Raw genomic sequence first — 26,164 nt, forward strand, 5'->3', positions numbered from 1 at the left:
CATAGTAATTCTGTATCAAAAGGAAAAAAATCACTCCATATAATTATAAAATTATGAGAGAACTGATGGCCAGTACTTCCATTCAGGAGGTAAAATATTTATATTTAGTACAGTAAAATCTCAGTTATCCATGAGCAGATTATCCACGGCCTATTATTTCTCCTTTAAGATGCTAAAAATTTTTCTTTTACCAGGGAGTGATCATCAGTGAACAATATATCGCCTTACAATACAAGTGTAGTAAACAATTTGCTGCTCGAACACCTCAAGCATTGGATGGCACTGTTATAGTGAACATTGTTCTGTTACTGCACAAACTGGAAATAATACAGAAACTCAAAAAAGGAAATGGTACAGATTTACAATGTGGATGACATTACAATCTGTGATATTTTTAAAAACAAAGAATCTGTGATATTTGGAAAAACAAAGACAAAATATTCAATCTCATTCATCTAAAGGGTAGTCAATGTGGAAGGTTATGAAAATGTCTACATACGCAGAACTGGATAAATCCACGTAGAATGGTTTCAGCAGAAAACAGAAGAGGGCACACACGTATGTGGCCCAATATGCAGCAGACCGGTCCAGTTTCTCTTCAAAATCTTTGGGATTGAAGTAGATTTAAATGCAATTTCAGAGTGAGTAACAAGATTCAAACAGCATCATGGCACCTGGGAGATTGCATGAGAAAATTTAAAGCTGGAGAAAATATACCACATGGATGAAACTGGGCTGTTTTGGAAGCTTTAGCTTTTGAGAGAGAGCATAGTGCACCTGGCTATAAATCAAGTAAGGGAACGATAACTGTGTTCTGTTGTGCTAATGGTACAGGATCACATAAAGTTAAGTTTGATACAATAGGTAAAGCTAAAAAATCATGCTGTTTCAAAGGAAAAGACATGCACGATTTACCTGTCCATTATTTTCACAAGAAAGAGGCCTGGATGGACTGCACAATATTTCAAACATGGTTCCACAATTGCTTTGTGCCACAGTTGCAAGAACATTTAATGTCAAAGGGTCTATCTGCAAGAGCTGCACCATTACTAAATGATGTACCATTGCATCTGAACGAACTTGTTCTGAAATTGGATGACAAGATAATATCTGTAAAATATTTACCCCCTAATGTGACAGATTTATTTCAGTCAATGGATCAGAGTGTCATTGCTGCCATGAAGAAAATATTGTAGAAGAAATCTGCTACAAAAACTTGTTGATGATGGCAACAATATTCAAAGATTTTGGAAACAACTGAACATGCTAGATGCAATTTATGAAATGTCAAAGGTGTGGCATAAGGTATAACAATCAACCACAGACAAGTCATGGATAAATATTAATCCCAAATTTGATGAAATCAGTGATTTCAGTGACAAAGAAGATAGCTCATTAGAAATGTTAGCTGCTGTTTTAAAAAGTACTCCAGGGTGTGAAACTGTTGATAACAAAAATAATTCTCATTAGTTTGACATGGACTGCACGGAACCAGGTCATGAGATATTAAGTGACAGTGCTATTGTTCAGCGAGTACAAGGGAAATCTGAGAAGGTGACTGACAGTGACATAGATGAGAACATTCTCCTAATTCCAGAAGCAGTAATCAATTATGCATCAGCACTTCAATGGACCAAAGGGTTATTGGACTACCTGCAACAGCATGAAGATGCTCCCCTTTCTGACAAGCCAATGTTGCATTAGATTTATACTGCAATGTGTAAAAGACAAGCTACCTTACTGAGGCATAACCTAATTCAAGATTATTTTGTTTCAAAGAAGTGTAGTGTAAAGTGAAATTGGCTTGCACTCTATTCTTCGTAAGTACTGCATTTTCACAAATAATATGATGAATAAAGTAGAATTTATTATAAACATTAGTTAAGTGAGTTTAATTATGACATTGTAATTAATTTTACATTAATGTGTACTTCAACTGCAGGTTATTCATGGAATTTCATTATGCATGGGTTTCAAATCCCCAATTACTGTGGATAACTGAGAGTACACTGTACTGTCAATAGACGCGCATAAATACAGATGAACTATTGTAAGTTTTGTCCACCTCAGTAGTTAAACAGCAAGTGTACCTAAGTGTTATGTGGAGGACTCGAGTTCAATTCCCAGTGCAGCAACACACAAACATAAATATATATGACACTATCGTAGTTTTTGACCACTCCAATAGCTATATGGTCAGTGTAACTGAGTGTTAGAGGAGGTGGATTTGAGTTCAATTTCCATGGCTGCAAGGGATTCTTTCGCAGTAGGAGAGCTAGAACGGGATGCACTCAGCCTCATGATGCCAACTGATGAGCTGCTTCAGTGACATGTACCAGCGCCAAGGTCTGGTAAACTGACAATGGCAGGGAGAGAGAGATGCTGGCTCCTTGTTCCTCCATACCACATCTGAATGACTGAATGACGCCATTGGCAGAAGATGATACGGAGGATGGTCAATATTGAATGACTTAACAGGGCCAGTACATGGAGCTGGTATTGCAGCTTTTGGAGGTGTTAGTTCCTTACTTCTTGGGAGGGGAGGGGGACAGAGTGGAGGCATAGGTTGGGGGTGGTTAAAAATGGAAAGCAGCAATGACAGAAAATTATCAAGAAAGAATATGTACAACTATAAGTACAAGATATGTATAAAAGAGTGTTACACAGATATTCATGGACCCAACATTGAAATTAATGGAATGAACATAGAACAGTACTGAGAAAACTAAGAGGATAAGTAAAGAAATAATCCTGTCTCCTTTTTATATTACTTTTACAATCACAAAACTACATAAAAAAGAACAGCATTAATAAACATCCTTGTAAGTCACAATCTACTTCTATATCTACACTCCACAGGCCTTCTAAGGGTATGTGACATAGGGGCCTTCTGGCAGCATTACCTTTTTTCCTCTTCCCAGTTCCATTCACAAATGGTGTGTAGAAAGAGTGACTGATTGATAGATTGTAAAACTCCATACATGTTCTAATTTCTCTGATTTTCTTGCTGAGGTTATTTTATGAAGCACATGTGGGAGGGAGTAATGTGCTCCCTGACTTTTCCCGGAACATACTCCCCCAGCATTTCAACAGTAAACGCTTTCGTGTTGTACAATGCCTCTCTTGAAGCATATGTCACTAGAGTTTCTGAGCATCTCTGTAACACCTGAATGACATTGTGATGAATGTGCTTCTCTTCATTCAATCTTCTCTGCTTCTTCAATTAATCCAATTCAGTAAACATCTTCTTTAATGGATATTTACATTGCTATAAGAGTCTTCCAGTCAGTCTCAAGCTGGCATCTGATTCTCTTAAAATTTGCTTTATGTGGTTGTTCCACTTTAGGTTACTCTGGACATTTACTCCTAGATATTTTGTGGTAGTTCCTGTTTTCAGTTATTTGTTGCAACAGTCTAATAGAATAGTAGTGGATCTATTTGTGCACAATGCATTATGTTGATTTACATTGAGTTTCAATTGCCAGTCCCTGCATCAATCATCAATCCTCTGTAAGGCTTCGATACAGTCTTTTGGCGTTGCTACCCCCCTACAGACAAATACATCATCTACGAAAAGCCTCTTGGTGCTTCCAGTCTTACCCACTATACCATTTATATGCATTGTAAACAGTAATGGTTCCATCATATTTCCTCTGGGTACTCCTGAAACTACTTGTACCTCTTTTCAATTTGTTTAGTTAATAATGACATGTTAAATTCTGTCCACAAGAAAATCCTGAATCCAGCCCCAAATCTTGTCCGACACTTGGTAAACTTGTATTTTGTACACTAAACAACAGTGCTGAACTGTACTGAATGTCTTCCCGTAGTCAAGGAATATGGCATCAAATCAGGCACAACTGTCTATGTCACTCTTGGATCTCATGGATGAACAGAACTTTGCAAGATCTCTGCTTGCAGAAACCATGTTGATTTTTATAATGGAGACTACTGTTCCTTAAAAACATCATAATGTGTGGGCATAAAACCTGTTCTACAATTCTACACAGACTGACATCAGCAATATAAGCCTATACTTATGCACTTCCGTCTTATTACCTTTAATGAAAATGGGAAAGCCTTGTGCATTTTTTTCTAACTGAATGGTAGCCTTCGTTGCAACAACAACCGATTATATACTGCTACTAGAAGGGAAACAAATTCTACTGCTCAGTCTCTGTAGAGTCTCACAGGTTTCTCACTCACTTTAGATGCCTTTCCACTATTAAGAGGTTTTAGTTTATTTACTTTGAGACCACTTGTCAAAAACTGCCATTTTGGCATTAGTGCAAATATTGAAAGGAGGAAGTGTGCTGGCGTAAGCACACCGGTCGACAAAGATGTAGTGCAAAGATCAATAGTAGGCACTGGATCAAGATTGCCTATCATGAGAGGGGCCATAGACACACTGACAAGCAACACGTTACCAACGCCCTCTCGACAGCAAGTATTTAGGCCACCACCACTGACCGGAGGGCCTAACTAACTCACACTCCAGTTTGATCGCAGAGTGGGTGTAGTTCATCTCAGGCTACAACAGTGGATAGCAACCAGACTTGGGACTAAAGTTTATAATAGTAAGATTACCGATACTGTCTGCAAGAGGGCTATTGCTGATGAGCTTGTACCACAACACATGGACTTTATTCCAATTAAGTTCATGTAAATAAAGAACTGTATTAATCCACATGTGCATTTGTGTTGTAGAAAGAGGATCCGGCCACCCGTAACAAAATCCTCTTCCTTGCTTCCTTGGTACAAGACCCTACAGGAACCACATTATGATCTTCCACTATGAAGCAGTTTCGGAAGATGGAATTAAGTATTGTGACTCTGTCTGTCATCTTTTGTTTTTGTTGCAATGTGACCACTGAGCAACAGAACAGGTAGTTTTGATCTGTTTACTAGATTTATGTAACACTGAAACTTCTTAAGCTAATGCCACAATAGATGATCTACTCTAACAAAGTTACACAATTCTAATCATGTCAGGTGGAAGGTGGCACACTGGGCTGAAATTGTCACTCTGTGAAGTTTCCTTGTGCAACTGTTGCTGTGCAATGAGCTATGGTCTATTTCTTTTATTTTGTGGCAATTGTCACTGGATGACCTGTCCCACTAAGTTGTTTCTATCACAAGTAGCACAGCAGCCACACGATTTACTGTGCTGTACTATACTTTGTTTGTTTGTGTGGTAATGCCTGAAAACTGTGTATTAAGTATCATCCTAAGACAATTTCTTAAAAGAAAGTACACAATACAGTGTTGACCTACTGTCAGTTACGAGTGTATGGTCTGTTATTTATTTGCATGTGTTCTTAAAGTCAAAGCATTACATGAATAATGATACATACATTTACCTGTCGTGTACGTCCCTTACAGTACGGGTTACTGGAGTACATAAATTGTCGGGAATGTTACATGTTACAAATTGTACAACTGTCAGTTTTATATATGTGAATGGCATTATCACTCTGTACATGTTACTTATCCTTATATTTTTACTCTCCAATTTTAGAGTGGAACACTTCTGACACAATGTGTCCACATAAATTGATTTAATTAGTTGATACATCAATAGAACATAACTGATAACTTACCACAACGGTTTCTGGGTTTGTTTAGCTGTTTCACGCTGTGTTGTCACGACAAGTGCAGCCCTGAGTGCCTCTACAGCCCCTTCGCGAATAACTGCTTTTGAATCACGAATAGCATTAAAGATGAGATCAAAGAATTGCTGAACTTGTTGAAAGAAGTATGTTGGCATAGAAACAGCCAGTTCCCTCAGTACTAAAACCTGCAAATTTAAGACATGTGTATCACAACAGCTCATTGGAGATACATTTAAAAATTACACACTGATGCATCAGGAAAATAAGGTTGTATATAGTAAGTCACTAGAAGTTTACAGTAACAGAGAAAAACCGAAAGCTTTATCTTTGGGTTCATAGTTATGAGAGAACTCAGGCTGACATAACGAAATCTCATGTATGAGACAACCTAAGATAAACTGGTAACTTATATCTATACTCTTCGATCTTTATTATGGTGTGTTGTGGACGGTAACTTGGGTACCACCGTCATTTCCAACCTTCCTGTTCCAGTTACAAATGGTGCACGGTACTGTTGGTAAGCCTCCATTTGGCCTTGAATCTCTCTATTTTTATCTTAATGGTATGCTTCCAGATGTTAAGCCGAATTGTTGTTCCCATCTTAGCCACCATATTTTGACATTCCACCTGTTGTCTTCTTCAAGTTGTGCTGTTATGTGTACTCACTGGAAGCATACCATTAATCAACCATGCCCAGAAAATCTGAGAGATCACATCACTTCACTCTACAGGCAGATGTTCCACAATGTACACAAGTTGGATAAGCTGTGCCACAAGAAAGGTTGTCTTCTCAGTATTCTAACCTTCCTAATCCCATGTCAAGATTAATAAGTCATAAGTAAAAAAGCATCAAAGGATGTAGCAGATGTTGAGAATCAAAACTGACTATAAACAGTGGCATCAAACAGTCAACAGTTCACTGCTTGGTTGGAGTCCAGGCAGCAAGTACACATAACACCATTTTTCGCAGCACTTGAAGGAAAAAAACTGACTCAGTTGTCAACATATTGTGCATAAAATGGGAATAACAGTTGGCTGAACACCTAGCAGAACACCAGTAATCAATCATACTGAGAAAATCTGAGAGATCACATAATTTTATATTTATGGTCTTTTTACTAGACTTACATGGTAGGAAGCTATCTATCAGAATTTTATTAGCAATCCACATTGTGATGCAACATGCCTCTCTTGTAGTTTCTGCCACTGGGGTTGTATGAGCAACTCAGAGGTGCATTCACACTTACTAAATAAATCTGTGACAAAACACACTATTCTTCTTTGGATCATCTCTCTCTTTCCTTATTAATCCTACTTATTAAGGATGACAGACTGATGAACAATGCTCAAGAACTGGTTAAATGAGAGTTTTGTAAGCCATCCCATTCATGTGTGGCATATACTTTCTGATATCCTTTAAATGAATCTCAGTTTGACATTGGCCTTTCCTACGATTAGTTTTACATAGTAGTTCCATTTTCATTTGTTTATGTTAAGGATCAACTGCTAATCCTCACTACCAAGTGTCGACACTCTGCAGGACTTCATGCATTTGCTACAACTTACTAGTGTTATGACTTTCTGTATACAACAGCATCATCCATGAACAGTCTCATAAAGCTTTACATGTTATCCACTATGTCATGCTCTTCAGTTTGAGTGCCCGTGTGTGGGCAAGTGTATGCATAACAGCTCATGTGCAGGCAGCCAAGCAGAGTGTATGCAGTGCAATAAGGACATCTGTTGGTTAGCCTATGCTACCTGCATCTGTCCATGGGCAACCTGACATATTCCTGTTAAGAATGACATGCTGTGTTCTGTTTAATAGGAGCTCTTCAATCTAATTTTACCCCTGATACTTTCAGACTTTCAAAGAGTGTATTCCAGCCAACACTGTCAAAAACTGTCTCTAGGCCTAGAAATGCTATGAACACAGGTTTGCCTTTCTTTAATCTATTTTCTAAGTTGTAAGGTCAGTATTGCTCACTTGTTACCAATATTTCTATGGAACCAAAACTGATCTTCCTTAAGGTCAGCTTCTACCAGTTTCTTTCATTCTTCTGTAATTTGTGTCAATATTTTGCAACTATGACTTATTAAACTGGTAGTGCAAAAATATTCACACCTGTTGGCATCTGTTTTATTTGGAAGTGGAATTATTACATTCTTCTTGAAGTTTGAGAGTATATCTCTCTCTCATGCATCTTGCACACCAGGTGGAGTAGTTCTATCATGGTTGCCTCTCCCATGGATATCAGCAATTTCGCAGAATGTCGTCTACTTCAAGGGCCTTGTTTTGGATTAGGTCTTTCAGAGCTCTGTCAAATTCTTCTGCAGTATCATACCTCCCATCTCATCTACATCTACTTCCTATTCTCATTCTAAAATATTGCCTTCCAAGTAGATTCCTTCCAAATTTCAGCTTTCCCATCATTGCTTATTACTGGCTTTCCATTTGAGATCTTCACAGTCATACAGCTTATTCTCCATTTTCCACAGGTCTCTCTAATTTTCCTGTAAGTGTTATCCCTAGTCTACACATGCTTCTATAGACTTACATTTGTTCCCTAGCCATTATTCCCTGGCCATTTTGCAGCTTCTGACAACCTCATTTTTTTGACGTTCGTATTCCTATTTACTGGCTTTATTTGTTACACTTTTATATTCTCACCTTTCATCAATTACATTCAATATCTTCTGTGATATCCAACAAATTATATTAGGCTTTGTCTTTTTACTTATTTGATCTTCTCCTGCCTTCACTATTTCATCTCTCAAAGTTACCCACTCGCCTTCTACTGTATTACTTTCCCCTGTTCAGTTAAAAGTTGCCTAAGACTCCCTTTGAAACTCTCAACAATCTCTCTCTCTTCCAACTTATCCAGGTCCTATCTTCTCAATTTCCTACAATTTTGCAAATTCCTCAGTCTTAACCTACAGTTCATAGCCAAATAAAGTATGATCAGAGTCCACATCTGCCCCTGGAAATGTCTTACAGTTTAAAATCTGGTCATAACACACCAGCATAAATCTTGCGTCTAAATTCTACAACACACTGACATCAGCGATGTATGCCTATAGTTGTCTGCATCCCTGTGACAACCCTTCTTGAAAACACAAACGACCTGTGCACATTTCACTCCTGCAGCTTCCCAGAAGAAAAGACAGTTTGTTTGCATAATGTATAATATAGTTGCCACATCAGATCTAGACACCTTTCACCTGTTAAGTGATTTCAGTTGATTTTCTATACCATGATCACTTATTTTCATATCTATTATTTTGGTGTTGGTGCAACAACTGAAAGGAGGAACTGCAATACAACTTCCCTTGGTGAGACAGTTTCGGAAAAAGCAATTTAGTGTTTCACTCTTCTCTCTATCATCTATCATCCCCTGTTTCAATGTCCAACTGCACATTGAGTGCGTGGAAAAATGGCTTTGAACTATTTTACCTCTGAAATGAATAATTCACTCATGGCTCAATATAAATATTTTAGCTTTGCACAGCTGGGTGGCAAATAAACAAGACTGAACTGTGTGTGTGTGTGTGTGTGTGTGTGTGTGTGTGTGTGTGTGTGTGTTTGTGTGTGTGTTTTCCATCCAAGAAAAGACATTGCCTGGAAACTTCTCAATGAGTTCAGTATTATTTGTGTGTCAACCACTCAATGCCTGAACTTTATGACAAGTGGTTATTTTCACTCCCCAATGCTTTCCAGTTTACATTACATGGATAAAAGTGATAACTGAAGCAATACAAAAATTAAAAAGCCACATGTAAAAAAGAAAGGGAATACGACACAAGGCAAAAGACAAAGAGGGTAGTACTATGCAAAAGGCATAAATAAAGTCCTCATCATTCGCATTTTCTGTAGTTTTCACACAGCACTCTAGGTAAATGCCAGGAACATTTCTGGTGAAAGTCTATGGTCAACATCATTTATGATCCATCCTAAATTGTTGTTGTTGTTATTGCTGTTGCAGTTCAAAGACTGGTTTGATGCAGCTCTCCACACTAGTCTATCCTGTGCAAGCCTCTTCATCTCTGTACAGCTACCACAACCTACATCCATTTGAACCAGCTTACTGTATGCTAGCCTGGTCTCCCTCTACAATTTTACCCCACCCCCACCCCCCCAACACTTCTTATCATTAGCAAAACTAAGAAACTTTAGGATGTGTCGTGTCAATCCCTCTCTTCTTTCAATCAAGTTATGTCACAAATTTCTTTTTTCCCCAATTTGGCTTGGCATCTTCTCATTACTTACTTAATCCACTCATTTCATTTTCAGAATTTATCTGTAATACACATTTCAAATGCTTCTATTCTCTTCTTGCCTGTACTGTTAATCATCAACGTTTCGTTTCTGTATGAGGTTACCCTCCAGACAAATACCTTCAGGAATGACTTCCCAACACTTAAATTTGCACTACATATTAAGATGTCTTTCTTTTTTTAGAAATGCTTTTCTCGTTATTGTCAGTATGTGTTTTATATAATCTTTCTCTGACCACTGTCAGTTATTCTGCTGGCAAAATAGCAAAACCCATTGACTCATTACATAATTTAATTCCCAAAGCATCAGCTGACTTAAGTCGATTGCATCCCACTACCCCTGTTTTACTTTTGTTAGTATCTTACCACTTCTTTTCAAGATAGTATCCATTCCTTTCAACTGAACTTCCAAATCATTTGCTGCCTCTGACAGAATTACAATGTCATCGGTACTGCTTAAAAGTTTATATAATTTCCCACTCAACTTTAATTCGCTTTCCAAATTCCCCTTGGTTTCTTTATTACTTGTTTATCGTACTGACTGAATAACACTGGGGAGAGGCTACAACACTGTTCTAGTCCCTTCTCAACTATGGCTTCACTTTCATGTCCTTAACTCTTACAAGTGCAATATGGTTTCTGTTCAAGTGGTTAATGACTTTTCACTGCATGTATCTAATATTAGCTACAATGAGAATTTCAAAGAGTGTGTCCCAGGCAACATCGTCAAAAGCTCTCTCTATTTTTATTTTTTATTTGAGTCATCAATATTCTGATTGGTTTGATGTGGACTGCCACAATTTCCTATCTTGTGGCAAGCTTCTCATCACAAAGTAGCACTTGCATCATACATCCTCAATTATTTGTTGGATGCATTCCAATCTCTGTTTTAATCAACAGTTTTTAATCTCTTCAAATCATTCTAGTACCCTGGAGGTAATTCCCTTAAGTTTTAATGTATGTCCTACCATCCTGACCCTTCTTGTTGTCAGTATTTTGCATATGTACCTTTCTTTGCTGATTCTGCAGAGAACCTCTTCATTCCTAATCAGTCCACTTAATTTTCAACATCCTTCTACAGCACCACATCTAAAACATTTCAATTCTCTTCTTTTCCAGTTTTTTTTTTTACAGCTCGTTTCCCTACTGTACAATGCTGTGTTACAAACACCCATCTTACAAATTTCTTCCTCAAATTAAGGCTTATATTTGATACTAGTAAATTTTTGTCAGTCATAAATGTCCTCTATTCCTGTGCTAGTCTACTTTCCATGTCCCCTTCACTCCATCCATCGTATGAATTTTTGGTTCCAAGGTAGCAGAATTTCTTCATTTCATCTACTATGTAGTCAAAAATTTTGATATTAAGTTTATCACTGACATTTCTGCCAGTCCAAGTCCTCATACTTTTATCTTTCTTCAGTTTCCTCTCAACCCACACTCTGCACTCATTTGACTGTTCATTCTATTCAACAGGTCCTCTAATGCTACTTTACTCTTACTGAGGATACCAATGTCATTAGTGAATATTATCATTGATCCAGAATGAAATTTTCACTCTGCAGCAGAGTGTGTGCTGATATGAAACTTCCTGGCAGATTAAAACTGTGTGCCAGACTGAGACTCGAAATCGGGACCTTTGCCCCTTGCAGGCAAGTGCTCTACCAACTGAGCTACCCAAGCACGACTCACGACCTGAGTTCAAGTCTCGGTCCAGCACACAGTTTTAATCTGCCAGGAAGTTTCATATCAGTGCACACTCTGCTGCAGAGTGAAAATTTCATTCCAGAAACATCCCCCAGGCTGTGGCAAAGCCATGACTCGGCAATATCCTTTCTTCCAGGAATGCTAGTTCTGCAAGTTTTACAGGAGAGTTTCTGTGAAGTTTGGAAGGTAGGAGATGAGGTACTGGTGGAAGTAAAGCTATGAGGATGGGTTGTGAGTCATGCTTGGGTAGCTTAGTTGGTAGAGTACTTGCCTGCGAAAGGCAAAGGTCCCGAGTTCGTGTCTCAGTCCAGCACACACTTTTAATCTGCCAGGAAGTTTCATTATCAATTATATCCTTTCACTCTGAATTTTAATCTTACTCTTGTACCTTTTCTTTATTTCTGTCATGCTCCTTTGATGTATACGTTGAACAGTAGGCGTGAAAGACTGCATCCCTGTCTTGCACAAGTTTTAGTCAGTATATTTCATTATTGGTTCTCCATTCTTACTATTTTCTCTTTGTTACTGAACATACTGTACAGTACCTACTTTCCCCTATAGTTTACTCCCATTTTTTCTCAGAATTTTGAACATCTTACACAATTTTACATTATAGTGTTCTTTCTTTTAGGTCAAAAAATCATGTAAACATGTCTTAAATTACGTAAGTCTTGTTTCCATTACCAAACATATTATGTAAACTGCCTCTCTGGTGCCTTTACCTTTCCAAGTGTCAAATTGATCATCTAATAGACCCACATTTTTTTCCATTCTTTAGTATATTATTATTGTTAGCAATTTGCTTTTATAAGCTGATAAGCCTATTGTGCCATAGTTCTTGCACTTATGTGCCCTTGTTCTTTTTAGTATTGTGTGGATGGTAGGTTTCGGAAAAGTTTGATGATAGTCTCACATATTCTACACACCGACTTGAATAATGTTTGGTTGACATTCCTCCAAATGGTCTTAGAAATTTCAAAGCGATGTTATTTACCTTTCTGATTCATTTTATTAAAAGTCTTCCAAAGCCCTATTAAACTCTGACTCCAATACTGTGTCCTCTGTGTCTTCCATACCGACTCCCTTTTCTACTTCTATCACACCATCATACAGTACATCCCATGTAGAGGGCGCCAATGTACTCTTTCCATTTATCTGCTCTCTCCTCTGTGATTAACAGTGGAATTCTCATTGCACTCTTAATGTTGAGATTTTTGCTTTTAACATCAAATACGGCTGTTTTGACTTTTATGTATGCTAAATCAGTCTTTCAGACGACCATTTCTTTTTCAATAACGTCACATTTTTCCTGCAGCTATTTCACCTGGGGTTCCCTGCAGTTCCTATTTATTTCATTCCTAAGTGATATATAGTGCTGCATTCTTGTCTTTCCCTGAACATTTTCATACTTCCTTCTTTTGTTGACCAACTGAAGTATTTAATTTGTTACCCAATGTTTCTTGGGAGTTGCCTTCCTTGTACCTGTTTTTGTCTGTGCAACTTTTGCAATTGCTTTTTTTAAAGATTTCCACTGCTTTTCAACTGAACTGCCTATATTGGTAATCAATTTTTCTACAGTTTTAGAGAGCTCCAAATACATCTCATCATTCTGTAACACTTCAGTATTCCACTTCTTCACACACTAATTCTTTTGCATGATTCTCTTACACTTCAGTCTACTCTTCATCATTACTTATTGTGATCAGAGTCTGTACTTGTTCCTGGCTACACCTTACAGTTCAATACCTGATTCCATAATCTCTGTCTCACTATGATGTAATCCAGCTGGAATCTTCCCAAAGTATACATATAATGTTCATAATTAAAATATATCACGCAAATGCACCAGTAAAATTTTTAGCAGAGTCCAGTGACTTGTCCTCAAAGTTTTCCACAAATAAATTAGCGACCTCATAATAATGACATGAATGTCTGATCTTCTGGGCTCAAAATACTTCTAAAATGGTTCGTCATCAAACGCTCTGTGATTTAAGAAATTCATCATACATTCTCGCACATAGTTCAACTTGTATAAAAGGAAATTTACTTTGAAAGTAATGCTTTTCAAGCCACCATTCACAATATTTTCCCATAACCTATTAGAAATAGGTTCATTTCAGTAGTCATCAGAGAGCACCAGATAACAGGCACCACTGTGCTTTGGCAGCTGCTATGACACTGGAAGTCTGTATGTTCATACGTGTAAAACATTAAAAGATCTTATGTTATGTCATAAAAGAAGAAAGACATCAGAGGATAAGCCAAGAGCATCGGAATTCCGTGAAGCATACTAAAATGGCACATTTAAAGTGCATACTTAAAGAGCACATTCGTATGTCCAGATTCCCAATGAAGTAAGCCTCGACCTGATATTAAGGTTTTCAGTGTGGGTTTCGGGATGTAAATTTTCTTGGAGTACCAGTACTGTATTAATTAATTTTTGATTCTTTATTATGGCATAATGCCATACGTGCTAGAACACGAAAACGTGCACTTGAAATGCAGTGAGCAGTTGAAATTACCCAACAGTGTTGAACTAAACACTTTGTTTCAAACACAATGACTGCCTCAGTGTAAAAGATTAATAAAAACCAAATTTCTTTAGCAAACTGACAAATATAGCTTCATTGTTCTACAAGACGATTAATGCATGGCTGTCAGTGAAGTGGAAATCAAATAAAATCTGAAACTAATAACATATATTAGCCTTCCATACTTATGTGAATGTATTTTAATTCACTTGATAGCTCCTGGCCACAGAAATCCATTTTATTTTGATTTGATGTGCGAGCAATAAACGAAGAGGAAACAGCAAAATCACTAAATGTTAACACGGGTCACATGGAGACAACACACTTTCCCACTATAACTCAGACTGCGCATCAGCCTTGGATCTACAATATTTCTGAACCAGGGCAATGCTAAGATAGTGGCGCAGCCCCCCCCCCCCCCCCCTCCGTACCCCAGTCCCCTCCCTCAAGTGTTTGAGATACGAAGTCAAATATTTAAAAAAATCGAATTTTCAAAAATATTTTCATTTTGTAGTGTACATCCTTCTGAAGAGTCTGATAGATAAAACATATATGAAAGGCGTTTGAAAAGTCCATGCAAAAATAAAAACTAGTTACATGTTTGGGGTAAACTTTGTCCAACACTGTTCTAATTTGTTGATCCCTTCTGAATAATAGGAATTGTCCAAGTCTGCAAAATAGCTGTTAGTTGCTGCAATCACCTCCTCGTTTGAATAAAATCTTTGTCCTGCCAGCAATTTCTTCAAATTGGGGAACAAATAGTAGTCCGAGGGGGCCAAGTCTGGAGAATAGGCGGGATGTGAAATGAGTTGGAATCCTATTTCCATTAATTTTGTGACCACAACTGCTGAGGTGTGTGCTGGTGCTTTGTCGTGATGGAAAAGGACTTTTTTGTGGTCCAATCTCCGGCGTTTTTCTTGCTGCCCGGTTTTCAAACGGTCCAATAACAAATGAATAATATGCACCTGTAATAGCTTTACCCTTTTCCAGATAGTCGATCAGGATTATCCCTTGCAAATCCCAAAAGACAGTCACCTAACCTTTCCGGCTGAAGGACTGGTCTTCGCCTTTTTTGGTGCAGATTCTCCCTTGGTAACCCATTGTTTAGATTGTTGTTTGGTCTCAGGAGTATAGTAATGTATCCATGTTTCATCCACAGTGATGAAACGACGCTTTCAGTCCTGCAGATTCTTCCTGAACAACTGCAAACCAATCCCTGCAACACTTCACATGATTCCGTTTTTGGTCAAGCGTGAGCAATCACAGAACCCATCTTGCAAATAGCTTTCTCATGTCCAAATGTTTATGCAAAATATTACATACCTGTACATCCAAGATGTCCATAGCACTAGCAACCTCATGCACCTTAAATCTTCTGTCATCCATCACCATATCATGGATTTTATCAATGATTTCTGGAGTCATAACCTCCACAGGGCGTCCAGAACGTTCACCATAACTTGTGCCCATATGGCCGAAAATTTTGAAACCACTTATAAACTGATCTAATCGAAGGTGCAGAGTCACCGTAATGTTCATCAAGCTTATCTTTAGTCTCCTGATGCATTTTGCCTTTCATAAAGTAATTGTTAATCACCACACGACATTCTTCTTCTTCTATTTTTTGACAATCACTCGACTTTCTTGATTCACACGAATGCCAAACACAAAGAAATAGACCAATTTGGGTGAAACTTGGTGTGAGTTCTTTCCAAATATGTTAATAACTAAACATGACCTCACTGGTGGTGTCATCTCTTGGACTTTGCATGGACTTTTCAAATGCCCCTCGTATGTTCAAGGAAATGTAAGACATGTTATTTGGTCTTAAGTGTGCCAAAGTGCAGTGCCACCCCTCTTCACACAGCATTCTTCTATTGCACATCACTGAATTTCACTCCGTGGAACTGAAACGTGTATTTAGTACTGGATGCCATCAAACTATATTCAGGACAGTGGAAATTAAAATATCCTGTGGTGCCTCTCCTGCTCCAGTTGCCTGGATTGACATCCTGCCCCTCTTTAAAAAAAACGCAATTAATACTGGATGGGATTATTTGTGATCAGGAGAACAAGAACTATTGCCTGTTAACCAATAACTTTCTGTTTTGGGTGACATAAAATTAAATATAGGATGCATAAAACCAGTAAAGACAAGAGACAAGCAATACAGTACACATTTCTTCAATCCTTACCTCCTAGCATTGTTTTCTCTCTAATATTGCTACAGCTTTACATGGCATGCTTTCCTTTCTGCGAAAGAATCTATTACCTCATCAAAGTTCATCAAACATTTTGCTAGATCAAAAATCGAAATATCGTTGTCTAATACTGCGTAAGCTGTTAATACAAATAGTACCAAATACTGGTGTGGCTTCTCGATTTGATTACGTCTTCTTTGTCACTGTCTGCTAGATAAAACAACATAGGCTTTTCTAACACTGCAAAAATTGTAACACACACCAAATAAACGAGACTGTTTTGGCACAAATGGTCATTTTTATAACACGACAGAATATAATTCACAAAGACTAACATAAAATGCCTATTAGGCCTACTACAAGCAAAAAGCTTTATGTCAGAAAATAGTTTCACATTTCATTCATATGCTCCAGTTTCTCGAGCATGAGATCGAAAAGTAGTAGTATGAGATTTTTATATAAATTTGGAATCATCTTATTCTTACCTAATTTGTGTTATGTCCCTGTTTTTTCTCCTTCCTCGTTCTAACAAACAATCTTGTCATGACTAATTCTGGAACTATTCCTGCCTTCATCAAAACTTATTCGCTGGTTAACTTCACTAACCCTGCAAGAATCACCAGTTTAGTTATCCCTGATTATTCTCCGGTAAGGCGTTGTTATGTTCGCACAAACCATTTTCCACACTACTTCCAGAATAGAACTTAAGCGGCTGTACAACTGGCTCTTAATAGTGTAGCGATCTGGCCAAAAATGTTCTGACAAAATTTCATTTTCCTGGATACACCAAGAAGATAATAGATAATCTTTCTTACCTGTTATTCCTGTTAGTCGTTTATTTCCACTCTGGTCATCTGAATCTATGGATTTCCCTAGTAATTATAGCAACACTGATCATTCCCAAACCCAATCAACAACAAATCAGACAGCGATTGGCGTTCACTCATTCGGCTTTACTCCGCTCAGCTTGTATAGCCCGGTCCCCTTTTGCCTGCAGTAAAGTTTATTTCTAGATGCAACAAGGATTCCCCTGACAGAGACATCACGTACACTATGCACGCATTAAAAAATCAACTTATGATTTATTTTTTTTTTTAACTATGGAACCAAACTGCTGATGTCATCGGTCCCTAGGCTTACACACTACTTAATCTAACTTAAACTAACTTACACTAAGGACAACACATACACCGATGCCTGAGGGAGGATTCGAACCTCCGACGGGGGGAGCCGCACAAACAATGACAAGTCGCCGCAGACCGCATGGCTACTTCACGCAGCTTATGATTCATTCAGAAATCAGCTTACAGAGTGTGTTCAAAAACCAACAGGGATGCGCATTGAAATCAAAATCATATGAGTAATCGATAGACCAATGTGCGCTGGATGTGAAACAAGGTTTTTTCTCCTCAAGAATATGAATTTGGTGCTCCCCCCCCCCCCCCCCCCCCCATAGATCCGGGCCCGCTGCACATGCGAGAAACTGGCAGCTTGGGCGCAGCAATAAAATTTTACCTCATTGCATTTAGCTGCTTGCTGCGACTCCTTACACAGCCAACAGCCACATTTCTGTAGCCAGAAACAGGAGAAGGTACTACTGATACGCCACTCAATTGCGCATGCGTGTGAGCCCGCTTGTAACTGTTAAAACGAATCTAATGTAAACAGTTGTGACATCATGCTCATCGGAGGCAATTTGTTGTTATGAAGCACTGCATAGCTACCTAAAGCCTTTGACACATTTTGCTGTTGGCAAATGCTTATATGAGCACTGTGTTTTGTTGTTGTATATGGCACATTTCCTTTGCAATTTACATTTTATTTTTGTTTTTTTCTTGTTCACGTTTTATTGGTGCAGTATTGTTCTGCAGTAGTGGTATACAGTAATATCCTTTGTTAGAGGACTGATTCTTACCAGTCAAAATTACAAAAATTTAACTGAAAACTAAAACAACAAAATATTCCTGGAATTCTAAAAAATTCCCAGTTTTTTCCCAGTTTTCTCCCGGATGAAAAAAATTCCAGGATTTTCCCGGATCTCCTGGTTGTCCCAGGTCGTATACACCCTGTAAATTATCATCTCCCTTTACATTCTGAATTACACATTTAGTATCCTCATATATTTCCACTGTCTCTACTTCTTCTGCTTCTGACATTAGCATGTATATTTAAACTATTGTTGTTGGTTTGCTGTTGATTATTATTTAAATCTACAAAAGCTATAAAGAAAAGTTTGAATTTAGTCAGTCTATCGTTTAAGATTAGTTGTACAGTCAGAATTACCTTACATCTTCTTGAATTTCTCTGGAGCCCTAGCTGATCTTTCTCACAGTTGGCTTCTATCATTTTTCCATTCTTCCATAAATAATTTGAGTCACTTTGTACAACCATGACATAATTCGGTAATAAGCACATGTGTCAGCACATGCTTTCTTTGAAACAGAAATTACTATGCTCTTCTTAAAACCCAACAGCACTTCACCCGTCTCATGTATCTTGCATAAGAAGGTGCAATAGTTTTGTCATGACTGGATGTCCTAAGTATCTTGATAATTACGAAAGGATGTAGTCTACTTCAGGACCCTTGATTCCACCAATGTCCTTCAGTGCTCTGTCAGATTCCTCTTGCAGTATCAAATCTCCTATGTCATCTACATTTAATTCTTCTTCTCTTTCTATAAGATTGTATTTGAGTTTGTTTCACTTGTACAGAGCCTCTACATATTCTTTTCACCCTTCAGCCTTCCTTTCTTTGCTTAGTACTGTTTTCCCATCAGAGCTCTTTATATTCATAATAGTGCTATTCTTCCTTCCAGGGAATCTTTTCAATTTTTCTGCAGGTAGCATCTATCATTCTCCTAGCCATTCATGCTTTCACAGCCTTGTGTTTCTTATCCCACCATTCCTGCTTTGCTACTTTGCACTTTCTGACAATTTAATTTTTCAGACATCTGTACTGTCTTTTTTCTGCTTCATTTGCTGCATTTTTATATTTTCTCCTTTCATCAGTTATATTCAATATATTGTGTGTTATCCCGGGATTTCTACTGGGCCTCATCTTTTTCCCTGTTGGGTCCACTGCTGCCTTCACTAATTCATCTCTCAAGGCTACCCATTCAGCTTCTATTCTATTCCTTTCCTCTCTTTTTTAGTGACCCCCCCCCCCCCACACACACACACACAAACACACATTTCCCTCCAATACTAAACTGGTGATCCCTTGATGTCTCAGAATGTGTCCTAACAACCAATCCCTTCTTTTAGTCAAGTTGTGACACAAATTTCTTGTCTCCCCAATTCCATTCAGTACCTCCCTCATTAGTTACATGATCCACCCATCTAATCATCAGCAGTCTTCTGGAGCACCACATTTTCTCTTGTTGTCTAAACTGTTTATAATACATTTTTCACTTCTGTAGATGGCTACAGAATTAGCTTCAGAGAGGTCTTCCTAACACTTAAGTCAATATTCAATGTTAACAAATTTCTCTTCTTCAGAAATATTTTTCTTGCGATTCCCTGTGAGCATTTTATATCCTCTCTACTTTGGCCATCATCAGTTACTTTGCTGTCCAAATAGCAAAACTTGTCAACTACTTTAAGTGTCTTGTTTCCTACTCTTATTCCCTCAGCATCAACTGATTTAATTTGATTACATTCCAATATCCTTTATATGTTTTTGTTGTTGATTGCACTTACAGTACAGTTACCTCTATTGTAGAGGTACTCAGAGCCACACCACCTATCTAATTTAAGCTTTGTAAAACACAGTCAATTCTCATACTGTAGCACAGCCCAGGTGGCAGATGGTGGGGGAGAGGGGTCCTAACCAGCCTTGCTGGCAGACATGATCAAAATAAAATAGCTCTCGCGGACCAAACACACTCCACAGTATCATTCATCATACCACCATATTTCATTTATCACTTTTCCAGGTCACATCTGGAATCGTAAATCCTGACCACGGTCAGAACACTGATCACTGATCAAACAATCAGCCCAACATGGAGAGTCTTCTAACGAGAGAATCCACCTTCTTGGATATAGAGCATCATGGGTCCAAGAAAAGTCCTTTGTGGGGTGGACATTGATTCAGATCATTAGATTTCAAAGATAAAAATGAAGTTAACCCCAAGGAAGAAAACCAAACCATCAAAATCCATTATGAGGAGAAAATATGACCCCAGCTATTTAATAAATAATGTGTTACATTCAGACAGATCCAAAACAATTCCAAGCGATGAACTGGGAATAATTATTGACAAACTGAAAAACATTGTCGAAGAGATTGCTCCCGTTAGAAGAAGAAGAAAGAAACATGTCTGGTGGAATGAAGAATGTGATAGAGCAATACAGAAAAATTACAAAGCATGTCTGAAAGGCCAGCAAAAGAAAACTGAAAGATCTCGAGAAGAGCTAACCATTGCCAGAAGACAAACAGCCAAGGAAATCAAAGGAGACCATCAAAAAGAAACCCTCAATTTCATAGAGGAATCATTCAAACAACATAAAACAAGGGACTATTTTAGGACATTTAGAAAATAGTTCTTGAGCCAACTAGTTGCTTCTATCACTTCACTGAGATCTGGTGATTTAATCTTTTCTGGAAGTGTTTTGTTTTTTTGGATGTGGTTCAAAATCTAGGTATTCTTTCGGTTCCTCGGCATTTAGTAATTTTTTGAAGTGATCAGCTAGAATGTTGGCATAGTTTTGATTATTGTGCGCTAGTTTCCCATTTTTATTTTTCATCATGAATGTGGGTGTATTACACCATCCACATTCATGATGAAAAATAAAAATGGGAAACTAGCACACAATAATCAAAACTATGCCAACATTCTACCTGACCACTTCAAAAAATTACTAAATGCCGAGGAACCGAAAGAATACCTAGATTTTGAACCACATCCAAAAAAACAAAACATTTCCAGAAAAGATTAAATCACCAGATCTCAGTGAAGTGATAGAAGCAACTAGTTGGCTCAAGAACTACAAAGCAGCAGAGGAGAATCAACTGATCGCAGAGCTGTGGAAGAACGCAAATAAAAAAACACTTCAGAACCTCCATAACCACATAGTAGACAAAAGGAATTCTGAAAAAATGCCAGAAGAGTGGAATACAGCTATAATCCACCAAATACACAAAAATGGTGATAGATTGGATCCAAACAACTAACGGGGGATTTTGCTGCTTGATGTCACATATAAGATCTTGTCTAGAATTATCTTTACAAGAATTCAGGAACAACTCCACCAAGAACTTGGAGAATATCAAGGAGGATTTTGTCCTGGAAGAAACTGTCCAGATCACAAATTATCAGCCTTAAGTGGATCATGAAACATCAAAGAGTGAGAAACAAGAAGTTCGTCACCACTTTTGTTGACTTCAAGAAAGCATATGACAGTATCTATTGTGAGTCATTACTTAAAATCCTCGGAAATTGGATTGCCATCTGAAACTCATTAATCTTATTGGACTCACCCTTAAGAATACTAAATCAAAAGTTAAATTCAGAAAGGAACTATATGAATCATCTGAAACCTGGACTGGACTTCGACAGAGGGATGGTCTCTCACGACTACTATTTAACTGCACACTGGAGAAAGTCATGCGAGAGTGGAATAAGAAATGCCAACCAAACATCAAGATTGGCAGAAATACCAAACTCAATTGACTGGCCTTTACTGATGATCTAGCGCTGCTCGCAAATAGCACGGAAGAGGCTGAACACCAAATTGAAGAACTCGAAAAAACAGCAGCAAAAGTCGGACTATGGATCTTGTTTGAAAAGACAGAAATGATGCCATACTTCAAGGTTGAAACATCAGCCATTGCAATGAATGATAACAAACAAATTAAAATTGTAAATAAATTCCAATATTTTGGGGAGGTTATAAATTGGAATGCAAATGAGAAAATGTCAGTAGAAAGCAGAACAACTAAACTGAAACAAGTGCAACGCATCACCTGGCCAACATACAAGAAGAAATGTCTCTTGATAAATGCAAAATTCAGATACTACCACTCTGCTATTAAACCTGAAGCAACCTATGCTACTGAAACACTGTTCTAGGTGAATACCAAATCAACCACAGACAAACTACAGAAGGCAGACAGAAGAATCCATAGAACAATTATAAACAAAAAATACCAAGTAGAGAGGCAGTGATGACTGTTACCTAACAAAGTTGTATACCAAGAAACTGAGTCAGTAATTGACACAATATGAAAAAGGAGGGTTGCTTTTTTCTGCCACATTTCCAGACTACCAGAAACCAGGCTACTGAAACGACTGTTCACCTATTTTTGGAAAAGTAAGACTAAGAACAACTGGTTCAAAGAAGTTCAAGATGATTCAGATGAGTTAGGCTTGACAATGCAACAAATTGAAGGCGGAGAAGAGAAGAAGATCCTGAAACACAATGACACGAGATTTAAACAAAAGACATTTACAGGCAAAAAATACACCATAACAGATGAAGAAAGGGCAGCCAGGTCGGAAAGGATGGGAAAGTTTTGGGAGCAGAAGAGGAAAGCCAAATCTACAACTAGCATTAAAATTGAAATGTATATGGATTGAATAAAGTGCTCCAATGTGGTCGTAAAATGTGTAAATAAATAAATAATTGTTGTTGTTCTCATTAGTGTATTCATTTTGCCTGATGGAATTTAAAACTTTACTAGTTATAATTCTTTACCTTTTTAAAAAAAAAAAAAAAATGCAGATGTGTGCATTAAAGACAGAGGAAGCTTAAATGTCTTATTGACAACCAGGTCCTAGGAAACAGCACATGCTCCAAATGAATAAGTGAAGATATGGAAATGTGCTGTGTCCTTTTCAATGAAACCATCCCAACATTTGCCTTAATGTAGCATCTTATCTAGGGAATAAATGTCATTTATCACTTTCTGTATGTTAACAGAATGTTGCTGTTCAATATGAGAACACTTTAATAGATAACAGCTGCACAAGAATAAAACATTAAATGTTGGAAATTACCGCTGCAAGTCGTTTTCCCTCTTGTCGATCTCCACTGAGCCACTCAAATGCACGCTTTACTTCAAATTCAACATATTCAGCAGCATACGTTCCAGAAACTAGTGCTAATTTTCCTACTGTTTTTGCTGCTAATTCCATAACAGTGGTGTCATTTGATGGAAGCAAATTTCGAAGGTAATTTGCAAATCTGCTCACTCTTGTATTCATGTTTCCAACATCAGCATTGATCAAACACACTGTTGACAATAATGGTATTTTATTATACGCATAGTAAACAATATAGAATCTTTACAACACACATTTTAAAGTAGTTCAGGCACAAAAGTGTAAAGCAAATGACATGAAATGAATTAATTGAATGCATATTCTTAGATTAACTTACCTATTGCCAATATTCCACCTTTCTTTTCATTAACATCTGAGCCAGAGACCATTTCAAAAATATGATGATTGAATTCATCCATGAATGAAGTCTGTTCCTCCACAGACACTTCACGTAACTCTGTTTTCACCTGGAATTTTTTTAAAAAAAAAAAGCATGTGTATCTGGACAATATTCACTGACAGGTCAATGGAATATAAATCAATTACCTTAGTACAGCAAAAATTAATCCCACCATTCTCCCTGCTTCTAATATATTAGCAAATGACACACACATATTTAAGAATACAAACCATGAACAAAAAATCAGACTAATAACAGCATGCACATGTATTAAGTCCCTTCTTCTGTGTTATATATGTGAATGCATATGATACAATAAAAGGATCCTCTTCTGAGCAACTGACTATATTTGCAATATACAGGCACAGATGAGTAGAAATCACTTCTCAATTTAACTGCACAAGCTAATTTAAATAATCACAGTCTGGCTGCAGTCCAGAGAGCAAGTACACACAACAGCAAAACTCACAGCAGCTGAGGAAGAGATCAGGGTCAGCCGTCAAAATACTGTGCATAAAATAGAAATAACAACTCGGCAGCACACACGGAAGCACATTATTGACTTTATTCAGTTTTTTTTTCTCATTTTGTTTTTATATATAAAAGTTTTGATATATGAAATACACTGGTCACATTATGATTATTTTTATTAATTTTGCTTTTTATTCATTAATTACAGATTATATCTGTGTATTAAGATAAGGCCCAAAAGAAAGAAAGTTACACATTTCACAGTTCATCAATGTTCTTAGAAACAGAGCAATAGCTCAGTTACCTGCCTCTGTAGCTGATATCATTAATACTATGGCTGTGAAGTTTATAACCTAGAGGCAGGCATTTTGTATCATCATACAGTATTTGGAAGGTAATGGGAGAAGAGGTGGTTCACAATTCCTGATCACTAGTCTGTGACTCATTAGTGTCCTACAAATTTCCATAGTGCTTAGTTTCTTTGCATTTTCTGTTTGTCATCACGTGGAACATGTCAAGTTTACATAAAAGATATTTTTTCTGTAAAAACATACATGCTGGTCATTTTAATCTAAAATTAAAACAGAATTTGATGAATGTAACCCAACCACATACGTACTATCTACTCAGAAATTCATCTATACAGTAGGGGTGGTTGTCAAGTAGAAAATATTTAATTTTTTATATTACTGCTAACATCTTTAACTGGTACGGCAGTTGGCAATTTAGTTTTATGACTGCACACTTTACTCTTTCTATGCAGGAGTACGGTCAAATTGTGGGAAGTGGAGGCTGTTCCTGTTCCTATTGTTATACTTGTGAATCCTATTATTATTTTCAAATACTGTTTGATTCATCACAACAAACTTTATAAGAGAGTAAATGCATAGTGAGACTGTTGTTAGAATGTCTGTTTTTACACAATTACCTAAATGAAATTCAAGGATGTCATCCTTAGAGCATGTTTCTGTGCATTGAATACTTTGTGTCTAGTATAAAATTAAGTCTGTATGGCATCACTGAATCAAAGTATTCAAAATAAGCTTATTTTCACATCTTTTTATCACCAAAACCAACAATTATATATAGAACACCTACTGATGAGCTGAAGCATTTGAGAAGCTCTATAATATATTATTTCCAACTGTAGTTCTGATCAATCTCACACTCCAGAATTTTGAACTATCAGTTTTACATACTTCCTTTCCTCAGGCTGTATCGTTATTGGTAATCATATACCTTGCCTTGTACATAACAAAAAGAAATGCTTTTTCTAACTTAAGTGACCGATCATTTACGAAGAACCAATCAATAATAATGTTAAATATTTGATTTAATGCTTGTTTTATAGTTGCAGCACTTTTGGGCTTGATAGGAGTGAGTGCACGTGCACACACATGCACATACGCGTGCGCACACACACGCACATGGAGAGAGGGGGAGAGAGAGAGAGAGAGAGAGAGAGAGAGAGAGAGAGAGAGAGAGAGAGAGAGGGGGGGGGGGGGAGAGAGAGAGAGAGAGAGAGAGAGAGAGAGATCCATTCATCTTACACTGGCTGCCAAAAAATATCTCAAGAATAGGAGTGGTCCCAGAATTGAATCCTGTGGAGTTCCAGTAACATTTTGTTTCACTGTTTGGAAGATTCATCATGAAGATGCATAACCCACCTGTTAGGAGTGGGCCTTAGCTTCATATCAATTAATTATGTTGTAAACCACTTATTGAATACATCTCAGCAAGCATAAACTTCAAGTTTTTCCACATGAATGCTGTGATTTACACAGTTAAATGACTAGGCAGATTAAAAAAAGTTATTTGCAGATACGCTCAACCGTTTTTAAATATCGTACACTACTTTTTTGCAAACTTTTGAAAGGGAAATTAAGAATGAAACAGACTGATAATTAGTAATAACCATCCT

The 26,164-nt window shown here is 37.5% G+C and overlaps 1 protein-coding gene across 2 annotated transcripts in view; it reads right to left on the reverse strand.

Annotated features, from left to right (window-relative positions):
• LOC126237023 (serine/threonine-protein kinase mTOR) overlaps positions 1-26,164 on the reverse strand; it is a 281,416-nt gene that overhangs the window by 239,711 nt on the left and 15,541 nt on the right. For both annotated transcript variants that reach the window (XM_049946767.1, XM_049946766.1), the window contains exons 3-5: positions 23,710-23,839; positions 23,328-23,563; positions 5,601-5,797 (exon numbers count right to left, since the gene is read on the reverse strand). In XM_049946767.1, coding sequence (XP_049802724.1) covers positions 5,601-5,797; positions 23,328-23,563; positions 23,710-23,839 — 563 coding nt within the window. The remainder of the gene's footprint in view (positions 1-5,600; positions 5,798-23,327; positions 23,564-23,709; positions 23,840-26,164) is intronic.

Source organism: Schistocerca nitens, chromosome 2, assembly GCF_023898315.1.
Source record: "Schistocerca nitens isolate TAMUIC-IGC-003100 chromosome 2, iqSchNite1.1, whole genome shotgun sequence".
NCBI classification, from domain to species: Eukaryota; Metazoa; Arthropoda; class Insecta; order Orthoptera; family Acrididae; genus Schistocerca; species Schistocerca nitens.